The sequence below is a fragment of the Mesoplodon bidens genome (assembly GCF_964165515.1).
Source record: "Mesoplodon bidens genome assembly, chromosome: 2".
In the NCBI taxonomy this organism is placed as follows: domain Eukaryota; kingdom Metazoa; phylum Chordata; class Mammalia; order Artiodactyla; family Ziphiidae; genus Mesoplodon; species Mesoplodon bidens.
The window spans coordinates 48,782,122-48,795,077 of record NC_138177.1 but is presented as its reverse complement, the minus strand read 5'-3'; the positions used below and the strand labels follow the sequence as shown (position 1 = coordinate 48,795,077).

At 44.0% G+C, this 12,956-nt stretch overlaps 1 protein-coding gene across 3 annotated transcripts in view; it reads left to right on the top strand.

The window, feature by feature from the left end:
- The window catches only part of DSTYK (dual serine/threonine and tyrosine protein kinase), a 57,344-nt gene that overhangs the window by 34,225 nt on the left and 10,163 nt on the right, over positions 1-12,956 (top strand). For all 3 annotated transcript variants that reach the window (XM_081225880.1, XM_081225879.1, XM_081225881.1), the window contains exons 3-9: positions 3,929-4,598; positions 9,520-9,752; positions 10,149-10,232; positions 10,896-11,072; positions 11,693-11,822; positions 12,200-12,356; positions 12,802-12,934. In XM_081225880.1, coding sequence (XP_081082006.1) covers positions 3,929-4,598; positions 9,520-9,752; positions 10,149-10,232; positions 10,896-11,072; positions 11,693-11,822; positions 12,200-12,356; positions 12,802-12,934 — 1,584 coding nt within the window. The remainder of the gene's footprint in view (positions 1-3,928; positions 4,599-9,519; positions 9,753-10,148; positions 10,233-10,895; positions 11,073-11,692; positions 11,823-12,199; positions 12,357-12,801; positions 12,935-12,956) is intronic.

Below are 12,956 nucleotides of genomic sequence, written 5' to 3'. Positions count from 1 at the left end.
TTTATGGCTGAGTAGTATTCCACTGTGTGTGTGTGTGTATATATATATATATACATATATGCCATATCTTCTTTATCCACTGAATCTATTTTTTAAAAAATGAATTTGCAACTATGAGCAAATAAAGTCAACTGTCCCTTACAAAGGATATTGGTTCTACAAATGGACTTGGCAGCTTTGGCTGATGGTTGTGTTACACACACAAAATGGTCCTTTGAGGAAAACCTGGAAGTTTATTTTAGAATTTTTAAAAAATCCATCAAATAAACAAGCCAACAAAATTCTTCCTGAAAACTTTCTAAGCAACACTTAACTTTGGTTTTGAATATTTAGGCTTTCTTCCCTTAATATTTCTACAATAAGTCTGATTGATTTATACCTTTAAAAAGATATATACTTAAGACAAGCAATTTAAAAAAAATTTTTTTTTTTTCTCTTCTTTTCTGCGGTACACGGGCCTCTCACTGCTGTGGCCTCTCCCGTTGCGGAGAACAGGCTCCGGACGCGCAGGCTCAGCGGCCATGGCTCACGGGCCCAGCCGCTCCACGGCATGTGGGATCTTCCCGGACCGGGGCACGAACCTGTGTCCCCTGCATCGGCAGGCGGACTCTCAACCACTGTGCCACCAGGGAAGCCCAAAAAATATTTTTAAAAAACCACTGTCATCTATAATTATCTTGTTATAAATTTTCAGTTCTTGGGATTCTCTTCTAGCCTATCTAATTATTATATGTAATTAAAGTTTTGGCATTTAGGCAATTGCATGTGGTACTCTAAACCCTAAAAGTTCTTACCCACTTTTTGAATGTGCCTCATGAAGTGACTGATACTCCAGCAGTGTGACTCAGTGTAGTGAAGGGGCTTGTTTTGAATAGCAGGGTGAGTGTCACACTAGTCTTCCAATCAGAAAACATTCCATGCAATTCGAGGCACACATGAAACAGCAGATTTCTTCTTGGCCTAGGCTTGGGTAGAAAGCACGTGGATTTATACAGTGTTTGCTCAAATTACAAATGCTGAGATGGTAAAAGCACTTTTAGCTTTAGGGAGTTCAAAGTGGCCAGCCAAATGAAAGTTCTGTGACCTACCTGAGAATAAAATTTATGAGTTCTTTGTTGAGGAAGAAGGTGAGACCTTTGTGCTTTGCTGGAAATAGGAGAGCGCTCTCTGTCTCTGTCTCTCTGTCCTTCAACACACACACACACACACACACACACACACACTATAAGAAACAATAGGCTGGCATTTCCCAGCCCTTTCTTCCTTATCTGGAGGAGATCAGAAAGGAAAAGATCCCAGGTTTTGATTTTTAAAAATCTTTCATCAATAATACCTATTGCTCAAAAAAGGAATAAAAACAGAGTATTAGTCTGAAAGAAAATAAACAAATTGCATATCTTAGATTTCAAACAAAGTACATTTGCAACATCTGATAACTGTTAAGGACAGACTTGAGCAGATTTGTGTTGAGTTCTTTCATAACTCTTTAAAATGTACTAGAATTCTGCAAAGGATTGATTTTGAGTCTGCAGACTTTGGAGTTGGTGTGCCTGCAATGGTGATATAGGCACAAGTCTCCAGGTCAAAACTTATGTCTGGAGTGCCAGGCAAAGTAGGCAATTTCAGAGATTTGGAGGAACCTATGCATGGATGGAAATACGTGCTCTTAAGTGCTTCAAGATCCTTAGGAAAGAAGTAGAACAATAAAAAGAAACTACTAGCTAGGGAAAGGACCTGTGGAAAGTTGTTGCTAAACCAAAGATCACTCTTGACACCCACTTTAGGCGTTGGGTTTATCAGTTATGATTGGATTCATCGTATGTACCAATCAGAAAAGTAGGGGCTTGATTAAGCAAGACAGAGGTTACTTTTTTTCCCTCACATAAAAGAAGTCTAAAGCTAGGCAGTTGAGGGCTGGTGTGGCAGCTCTGTAGTCATCAGAGATCCAAGCTCCCTATTTCTTTCTTTTTAAAAAAATTTTTATTTATTTATTTATTTATTTTTGGCCGCATTGGGTCCTCGTTGCTGCACGCAGGCTTTCCCCAGTTGCGGCTAGCGGGGGCCACTCCCCGTTGTGGTGCATGGGCCTCTCATTGCAGTGGCCTTTCTTGTTGCGGAGCACAGGCTCTAGGCGCGCAGACCTCAGTAGCTGTGGCACGCGGGCTCAGTATTTGTGGCTCGTGGGCTCTAGAGCGCAGGCTCAGTAGTTGTGGTGCATGGGCGTAGTTGCTCTGCGGCATGTGGGATCTTCCTGGACCAGGGCTTGAACCCATGTCCCCTGCATTGGCAGGCGGATTCCCAACCACTGTGCCACAGATAAGTCCCCCTATTTCTTTTTTTGTGTGTGTGTGTGTGGTTTTTGTTTGTTTGTTTGTTTTTTGCGGTACGTGGGCCTCTCACTGTTGTGGCCTCTGCCGTTGCGGAGCACAGGCTCCGGACGCGCAGGCTCAGCGGCCATGGCTCACAGGCCCAGCCGCTCCGCGGCATGTGGAATCTTCCCGGACCGGAGCACGAACCCATGTCCCCTGCATCGGCAGGCGGACTCCCAACCACTGCGCCACCAGGGAAGCCCCCTCCCCTATTTCTTTTTGCTTCATCATCCTCAGGGCTGGCGTCTACTCTCACGTTTGCCCAGGGACTGCAGGATGATCACTGCTGCTCTGTCTGTCACATCTGTGCTCCAAGCAAGAAGGGCAAGTCCAAAGGGTGTACTTACTAGTAGAATCAACCCTTTAAAGAGCTTTCCTGTTGCCCCACCTATTATTGGCCACCCCTGTCTATAAAAGACATTGCCTTCCCAATAATGCAGAGGTTAAATATTGGATAGGCAAATCTTAATCTCTGCCAGACCAAGTGAACATGAGCATAAAGGTATTACTTAGGTGGTAAAGACTTAGGTGGCTAAGACTTTGGGATGCCTGCCAACTCCTAGAATAGGACGGTAATGTTTGGCAGATCTAGCCTTTAGTTTGCTGCTTGATTGATTGATTCAACAGAGTTAAGGACTTACTCTGTACTAGGCACTGGAGTTATAGAAGTGAACAAGATAGGCATGGTCCCTGTCCTCAAAGAGTTTATAGGCTAATGGGAAAAAATTAGGTTTTAAATAAATAAATTATAAATGTGTTGAACATTAAGAAAAGGAGAAGTAGAGAGTGCTTGGGATTGTGTAATAGGAAAGACTCCCGAGGAGTATGACATGATGTATACATTGAAATTTAAAGGACCTTAGGAATTAGCCCCGTTAGAAAGATAGGGATAAGTTAGGTTAGAAAGAGGGGGAGGAATGTTCTAGGCAGATTCACTCCCAATCTGTTAAGAGTTCTTTCTTCATCTACTATTTGTCTTATTTCTTCATCAGAGGGAATTAATGGGAGTTTCCAAAGCAACAAAAGGGACTAAATATTCTTTTTTTTTTTTTTTTTTTTTTTTTTGCGGTACGCGGGCCTTTCCCTGTTGTGGCCTCTCCCGTTGCAGAGCACAGGCTTTGGACACGCAGGCTCAGCAGCCATGGCTCACGGCCCCAGCTGCTCCGCGGCATGTGGGATCTTCCCAGACCAGGGCACGAACCCATGTCCCCTGCATCGGCAGGCGGACTCTCAACCACTGCACCACCAGGGAAGCCCTAAATATTCTTTTTTATCTAAAATGGCTAAAAGAAAATAAATAAATAAATAAATAAAATGGCTAAAAGGACTGCCATCCTTTCTACTTATTTGTTTTTTCACTCTCTCTAGACGAGTGCCTGCCTGCATAGGCTGCACCAGGGAGTGTTGGTAACCAAGGAAGGAGGTGGACAAATGATTGGGGCATACCAAAGTTCAGTTGCCCCATCATAGATCTGGATTTTGGTCTCAGTGTGGGACTTTGGGGAGGCAAGGATTGGTTCTGACCCTGAAGTGCTGATATGACCCCCTTCCCCTTCTAGGAAGTGGACATTGTGGTAGCACCGTGCCAAGGCCTCCGGCCCACAGTGGATGTTCTGGGTGACTTGGTGAATGATTTCTTGCCTGTGATAACCTATGCAGTCCACAAAGATGAACTCTCTGAAAGGGATGAGCAAGAGCTTCAGGAAATCCGAAAGTATTTCTCCTTTCCCGTATTCTTTTTCAAAGTTCCAAAGCTGGGCTCGGAGATAATCAGCTCCTCCACCAGAAGAATGGAGAATGAAAGATCACCACTCCATCGCCAGCTAACTGATCTGGGCTATCTGAGCAGCAGTCACTGTAACTGTGGGACCCCCAGCCAGGACACCAAAGCTCAGAGCATGTTGGTGGAGCAAAGTGAGAAGCTGAGACACTTGAACACATTTTCTCACCAGGTGCTACAGACTCACCTGGTGGACGCAGCCAAGGCCCTGAACCTGGTGCACTGCCGCTGCCTCGACATCTTTATTAACCAGGCCTTTGACATGCAGCGGGACCTGCAGATTACTCCCAAACGTCTAGAATATACACGAAAAAAGGAGAATGAGTTGTACGAATCACTGATGAATATTGCCAACCGAAAGCAGGAGGAAATGAAGGACATGATCGTTGAGACGCTTAACACCATGAAGGAGGAACTTCTGGATGATGCTGCCAGCATGGAGTTTAAAGGTAGGTCCTAGAGAGCTTGGTAGGGTGCGGGGACTACAGCATCCTCTAACTCTTTGCCAGCTGGAAGTTGAGGACATTAATTCTGAAGCCCAAAGGAACCTCAGGATCATCTCACCTACCCCCACTGTCATTAGCAGGAGCCCACCTTAAATCATTTAGCCAAGGTGGCCTCTCTTGTTCTGAGAGACCTTCCTGGAAGATGCCACCATCATTCCTTCCTAGGACTGTTAGTCCAGCTTTTGGTAAATTCATCCCAATAGTGCTCTTTAGTCTCCAGTTTATATCTGTATCCCCTTGGCCTTGATAAAACTGGAGAAGAGCTGCTTGAAGAATGTCACTAAGTCATGCTTTAACCCTGGCTCCTTTGGCATGGCCCATGCTTCTTTGTTGGTTCTTTTTTGTGTGTCATGCTCTCATTTTCTTTTCAGGCTGCTCCTGAGACCTAACTCAGAAGGATTTCCCAAAGTAGCGGTTTTAGCTTTTCTGGCATTCCCATTCTTCATGAATGACCGTTAACAAAACTGGGCCAAGTGCTTAGTCTGGTCTTTTGGTGTCTGAGGTTTAGATGCTACTGACTTTGTACACTGATTTCTGCATGAACATTAGCTCTACTACCTATTAATTAAAGTACGTGGTTTGCAAGTTACCCTTTAGGTTCTCAGTCATGGCTATGCATCCAAATAACCTGGGAGGCTTTTTGAAAATGTAGATGCTTGAGACCATTAAAGACCACTCCAGACCTACGTAGAATCAGCATTTCTGACATGGGACCTGATGACCATCAGTTTTTTGTTTTTGTTTTTTTCTAAAACAACCTCCCTAGGTGGATTCTGCTTATTGCCATTTTCTAGATGAGGAAACTCAGGCTCAGACAGGTTAAGTAGTTTGCTCAAGGTCACACAGCTACTAAATAGTAGAGGCAGAATTTGAATCTAGACGGTCTGATTCCTGAGCCCATACTCTTAATTTCCATGCTTTACTGCTTCTTAATCTGTTCCCAGTTACCGATGCTACCATCTTCCTGGGAACCAGCTTCAAAACCTCAGCATGGAGACTTCCCTGGTGGTCCAGTGGTTAAGACTCTGCGCTTCCAATGCAGGGGGCACGGATTTGATCCCTGGTCGGGGAGCTAAGATCCCACGTGCTGCGTGGCTCAGCCAAATAAAAAAAATAAAAATAAAAAAAATTTTTGAAAGTGAAAAAAAAAAGTCTTAAACAAAAACCTCAGCATGGTCTCTAACTGTTTTCTTTCTCTTGTCCCCATATCCAGTCAGTCGCCAAGTCCTGCTGAGTCTTCTTCCCTATTTCATACATACATTTGCTTCTCTACTCCTTCCTCTTTAGTCTAACTGAACTATTGTTACCTGACTGATCTCACTGACATCTTTCTCTCCTTTCTCCAGTTCATCTTTATTGGCTCTCTTTTTTTTTTTTTTTAAATGGAGGTTGCCCATTCTTTTTTTTTTTTTTTTTAATTAATGAATTAATTTATTTTTGGCTGTGTTGGGTCCTCGTCTCTGCGCGAGGGCTTTCTCCAGTTGCAGCGAGCGGGGGCCACTCCTCATCGCGGTGCGCAGGCCTCTCACTATCACAGCCTCTCTTGTTGAGGAGCACAGGCTCCAGACGCGCAGGCTCAGCAGTTGTGGCGCACGGGTTTAGTTGCTCCGCGGCATGTGGGATCTTCCCAGACCAGAGCTCGAACCCGTGTCTCCTGCATTGGCAGGCAGACCCTCAACCACTGCGCCACCAGGGAAGCCCTATTGGCTCTCTTTCTACAGACTGAGTTAAGACTCCTTAGCCTAGTATTCAAGATCTTCCAAAGCCTAACCCTTTCCAACTTTCTCAGTCTTATTTCCCACTATGCACCTTCCTGTAATTTCTTTTTTGGTTGGTCTCAACTGCTTCCTGTCCTCTGTATGCTTCCTTTACTTTTTTTTTTTTTTGCTTATGCCCTGCCCTAAACCTGAATGTCTTTTATTTGTGAATTTTCAAATCCTACCTACCCTTCAAGGCGTCTTCCAAATAACATTTTTCATGAAGTTGTCTTTAATTTTCTTAGCTAATAATGACTGCAGTTCATCTGAACTCCCATAGAATTTCATCTGGAACTGAAATTTCTGGTGTATTTCACTTTTTATCTTATTATTATAGTTATTTATGTTCCTCTATTTTCTAAAATCCTAGAAATGAAGAACAGGATCTGGGTCTTTATTCATCACTATATCCCTTGCAGCAAATAACAGAGTCTGTGTAAGGTATATCTTTGGAGAATGAATGAGTGTGTGAGTGATGGTATATGTTTGTCACACTTATAGATACAAAGGAAATATACTTCAGCAAGCATAGCATGCTTGATTTCTTATAGGTCTTTCTAAAGATGAACAAAGATACCTCTTTGGCGAATTCCCATTGTAGGGAGGAGTTGCTGAGAAGTGCTCACTTGCAGTGGAAATCCTAGGAAATCTTCTGAATGTTTAATTTAATTCAGTGCCTGAATAAAAGACACTGGAGCATCAATGCCAGCATCAGAGTAGCCATGATAAAGGGTTGTCAGGGCAGGTAGGCTGAGCAGTCAATGAAACATTTAATTGTCTATCATGTACCAGGTATACCATGTTTGGTACCTGGGGCACAGTGGTTAGCTCAGATGTGGAGTAACTGGGAACAAGTACATCAAATGTCTGGCTCTGTTAACTACATCGTGGACTTGTGGTTCTACTTACCTAGTTGGCTACATCTTAGACAGGACTTACGTGCTGCTTCTTACCTTGTTCTAATACATTCTGGGTATCCTTGAGGCAATGATAAGTAGATTTAGAAGAGAGCTGCCACATATCCTATGGAGCCAGATTTTTATTACTGATTTTTGTTTGTTTTAAAATAAAGGTAATGCATGCACCCTAGGTATCATGACATACATACTTTATAAATTATTTATTTTTTGAAAAGATAGTACCTATAACCATGGTACTTTACTCAAAGATAAAAAGATACTGTCTCCTAGTCATCTAGTTTTCCTCTATATGTTCTTCTGCCCTTGCTTTTTCACTTACCCTGTATCTTAGAGATCTTTCCATAAATGTGCAGAGAAACTTGTCTTCTTCTAATGGATATACCTTAATTTATTTAACTGTTCCCCTACTGCTGGATATGTAGGCTGTTTCTTGCTTTCTTTTTTTTTAAAATAAATTTATTTATTTTATTTATTTATTTTTTGGCTGCATTGAGTCTTTGTTGCTGCGCGCGGACTCTCTCTAGTTGTGGCAAGCGGGGGCCACTCTTCGTTGTGGTGCACGGGCCTCTCATTGCGGTGGCCTCTCCTGTTGGCGGAGCATGGGCTCCAGGTGCACAGACCTCAGCAGTTGTAGCACACGGGCTCAGTAGTTGTGGCTCGTGGGCTCCAGAGTGCAGGCTCAGTAGTTGTGGCTCACGGGCCCAGCTGCTCCACAGCCATGTGGGATCATCCCGGGCCAGGGCTCGAACCTGGGTCCCCTGCATTGGCAGGTGGATTCTTATCCACTGTGCCACCAGGGAAGCCCCTTTCTTCCTTCCTTTCTTCCTTTCCTTCCTCCCTTCCTTTCTTTCCTCCTTTCCTTTCCTCCCTCCCTCCTTTCCTTCCTTCCTTCCTTCCTTCTCTTCCTTCCTCCCTTTCTTTCTCTTTCTTTCTTTCTCTCTTTCTTTCTCAGAGTATACTGCATTGATCATCATTGTGCATGCATGTATTTGAGACTTGTAAAGGTATATTTCTAGAAAAATAGTTCCTAGAAGCAGAAACAGTAGTTGGGTCAAAGGGTGTATAGATTTCTTTTGTTTATTGGTTGGTTAGCTTAATTTTTTTTAATTAATTAATTAATTTGGTGGGGGGGCTGTGTTGGGTCTTCGTTTCTGTGCGAGGGCTTTTTCTCGTTGCGGCGAGTGGGGGCCACTCTTCATCGCGGTGCGCAGGCCTCTCACTGTCGTGGCCTCTCTTGTTGTGGAGCACAGGCTCCAGATGCGCAGGCTCAGTAGTTGTGGCTCACAGGCCCAGTTGCTCCGCAGCATGTGGGATCCTCCCAGACCAGGGCTCGAACCCGTGTCCCCTGCATTGGCAGGCAGATTCTCAACCACTGTGCCACCAGGGAAGCCCTAGCTTAAATTTTTGATAGATATTGCCAGATTTCTTCTAAAGAGGTGGCACCAATATAAGTTTCTAACATTAGAGAGGGCCTTTTTAGGAGTGGAATTTTTATAGGTGATTTGTCTTCTCTTAAGTTCTTCTGTCCTCTGGTTTGCACAACAGACTTTTCTAATCCTGAGAGCTAGTAGCATAGTGGGGACAGCGTTCCAGTTTTACTTTTTATTTCTCTAGTAGTTGATTAAAATTGAATTCTTGACTCTTGGATTTTTCTCATTAATATGCTAGGAAGTGTGAATTATTACAAAGATAAGAGGCTTTGGAATCCATGCGCTTTGGGTTCAAATGCTAGCTATATTCCTTCCTAACTGTACCATCCCTTCCCAGTGCCTGCTTTATTCTCTCTTTGAGGCTTTTTCCTGACATATAAAATATAACCAGTAATATACCCCTGACAGTGTTGTTGTTGGGATTAAATTAGATTACATATGAAAAATACCTACTGTGCTTTTCAAATAGTCTGCAGTCAATACATGTTGTTTCTCCTCTTCTATAAATGTGACATAAGAGCTGACAAAATCAATAGGTTCATTCTGTACACAGTTGCTCCTTCTCACGATTCTTAGATGCCTTAAGTAGTTGAGGGTTGCATGGCCCATGGTCATACTGAGAGTCAGTTTGTCAGCCATATGTGTTTAGTAGCTGTTGTTCCTGGTAGCTCCTTGGGTCTGACTTGGGAGCTGCCTTTATTCAGTGTGCCTGCCCCTTCCCCTCACAGCCACCTAGCTTTTTGCTCTGCCTCCATAGATGTCATTGTCCCTGAGAATGGAGAACCAGTGGGCACCAGAGAGATCAAATGCTGCATCCGACAGATCCAGGAACTCATCATCTCCCGGCTTAATCAAGCAGTGGCTAACAAGCTGATCAGCTCTGTGGATTACCTACGTGAGAGCTTCGTCGGAACCCTGGAACGGTGTCTGCAGAGCCTAGAGAAGTCTCAGGATGTCTCGGTTCACATCACCAGTAATTATCTCAAACAGGTACTCAAAGGGTAGTTAAGAGCATGTCACAGATAACACATGAAACAGAATCCACCCAGGAACCCAGCTTCAAGTTAGTCAACAATTTCCCTTTCAACTTTTTGCCAGTCCAGTTTGAATTTTATTTTGTTTTCCTATCTCATGACCACTGTCTGTGGGAGGTGCTTGTGAACTGTCAAATTGCAGTTAAATCAATGAGCAAGAAGATGAAGATGAAGTAGAGGAGCCCAAATAGTCACCAAATAGATGATCAGCCTGCGTTGACTCTGCACATATACTGAGGGATAGATTTGGGAACCTTGAAACTGGACCATGTTCTTGAAATAAATATCAATTATTGCATTTTTAATTAGCCACTCAGGAAATATTGACTTTTGTTTGTGTACTCTCTTTCAGATCTTAAATGCTGCCTATCATGTTGAAGTCACGTTTCACTCAGGGTCCTCAGTTACAAGGATGCTGTGGGAGCAAATCAAACAGGTAGAGGTTGTTTAGGGAAGTGTTTTTCAGCCCCTAGTTGGCTTAGGTGAATCTTGGTCGCTCCAACAGAAACTGATGTCTAGGATGTCTGTCCTAAACAAACTGATGTCTGTCAGGGCAGGTGGCCATTTGTCGTGGTTTGCCTGCCTGGGAGAATCCTGGTTTATGCCTGTTCTGAAATAATTATTAACAGTGCCCCCTTTAACTCTTAAAAGTGATGTGTCTAAATGATATTTTATGGAGCCATAGAACCCTGCTTCACTAGCTTCTTCATATTTCTTTTTCCCAACCTAAGTGTTTTCTCAGAACCAGGCTTTGTTGCCAGAGGCCATGAGTGTGGTTTCCTTTCTGATGTTCCATCTGACTCTTACGCAGAGTTATTTGCTGTATCTAGAAAGGGATTTATCAGGCACCCCCAGTACTGAATGTAATGTGTTGATTTGTGAGCATGCAGACTAGGCCTAGTGTTCTTTGATGCTTTCCATTGGGCTGAGCCCCGATTTTGAGGTAGATGGAATTGGAGAGGAGTGCTGGACTTCATACAGCTCTTATCTTAAGATCCTGGCCTAATGAGTGGGCAACCCAGCGAGGGAGGGGTGTTGGTTCTTCCTAGTGGTTCCTGTCTCCCATCCCTCACTGTTCTCACTGTCCTCATCCTGACAGATCATCCAGCGCATCACATGGGTGAGCCCACCTGCCATCACACTAGAGTGGAAGAGAAAGGTGGCCCAGGAAGCCATCGAGAGCCTCAGTGCCTCCAAGTTGGCCAAGAGCATTTGCAGCCAATTCCGGACTCGGCTCAACAGTTCTCATGAGGCCTTTGCAGCCTCCTTGCGGCAGGTGGGTATATAGGAAAGGGCGTATAGCTGGATCAGTCGGAGAGGAACCTCATCCACTGTGGAATGTTTTGTCTACTGCTGTCTACATAATTTTTAAAAAATCATCAGTATATTTCCTTTCTATTCTGTTAAAGGATAATACTAAGTTACAGGTTGTTTCATCAGTAAATTTTTCATGTGGATATTTTTCTAACTCTAGAGAGAATGGAAGGAACTCAATTAATTTCTCCCCACTTCACTGAGTGAGGAATGAAAATCGAGGGGTAGGAATTTTATATGAGTTTATATAGTATTTTAGGAATGAGTGACAGGGATGACATTCCAACTTCCATAGTAGTTTGCAGTTATGTGACATCTGCTTATCCCTTTGGGGTGTGCGCGTGTGCATGTGTACATGTGTGTGGAGGGGAGGGTGGGTAGATGTGATTATGCATCCAGGAAGAAAAAGTATTACTTAATGAATGCTCACTATCTGCCAATCTCTGAGCTATGTTACATATATCTTATTTAATTCTCACAGGTATCCTCATGAGGTAGATATTATTATCCCTGTATAATAGGTGAGGAAGCCAAAGCTGGGGACCTGATAAGTCATATTTCCTTCTTCTTTTTCCTTCCCAGCTGGAAGCTGGCCACTCAGGCCGGTTGGAGAAAACTGAAGATCTATGGCTGAAGGTTCGGAAAGATCATGCTCCCCGCCTGGCCCGCCTTTCGCTGGAAAGCCGTTCTTTACAGGATGTCTTGCTGCATCGTGAGTCCTTATTTTTTTTCCCTAGTAAATTGGAGGAGGAAGGTTCTGGATACCTGACATCCTCACGTCCAACCCTGGAGAACCCCAGTGTCTAAAGCTGCTTCCTTGCGAAGCTGCCTAAACACCCATTGATGTATTTTTGAATTTCTGATGAAATCTGTTTGGTCCTGCTATTTGTATAGTTCAAATAACACAACCAAAGTTTATTTAAATTAAACCAGTTAGGTTACTACTGGTTTAGAAAACATCCAGATTTCTTCCCCCCTGGCATAATTATGACTTCCTGCTTCTAGGCAGGTCCACGTCTAAGAATCTTAGAGAGGTTGCCCAGCAAGTTCCCATCCTTCCTACCTTATCTCCGTCTCTGTACCTTATAGGTAAACCTAAACTGGGACAGGAACTGGGCCGGGGCCAGTATGGTGTGGTGTACCTGTGTGACAACTGGGGGGGACACTTCCCTTGTGCCCTCAAGTCGGTTGTCCCTCCAGATGAGAAGCACTGGAACGACCTAGCTTTGGAGTTCCACTACATGAGGTAGGTTCTGGTCTCATTCATCTTTGTGGGGAACAATCCAGAGAAAAAGCTAGAAGCCTGGTATAAATTTTGTACCAAGAGCTATAGTATACCTTGTCTCTCCATTCCTATGTCACAAAATGTTGTAGACCAGTATTCCAGTGTCTGGCCCAGAAATGTGCTCTCTTCAAGGCCTTTCCTGCCTTTACCTGCCCTTTCCCCACCATCCTAATTTCTCAGACCCATCCTTCCATTTGACTTTCTTCCTTAGTCCTTAAGGCCTGTCAGTTTTTAGATTCCATAATTCTCTGTCCTCATTAGAGAGGCCATTCTCTTTGCCCTCTCTCTGTACTGAGGGCTGTTACCTCTGGGCCTGGACTATGCACGGTCTCAGGGTTATTTCTTCCACTGTAGTGACATGCTATGCAAGGTTACCTCTAGCCCAGACCTTTCCGCTCCTCACCAGGTCTCTGCCGAAGCATGAGCGATTGGTGGATCTGCACGGTTCCGTCATCGACTACAACTATGGTGGTGGCTCCAGCATCGCTGTGCTACTCATTATGGAGCGGCTGCACCGGGACCTCTACAGTGGGCTGAAGGTGAGGCAGGGCAAGGAGGGAG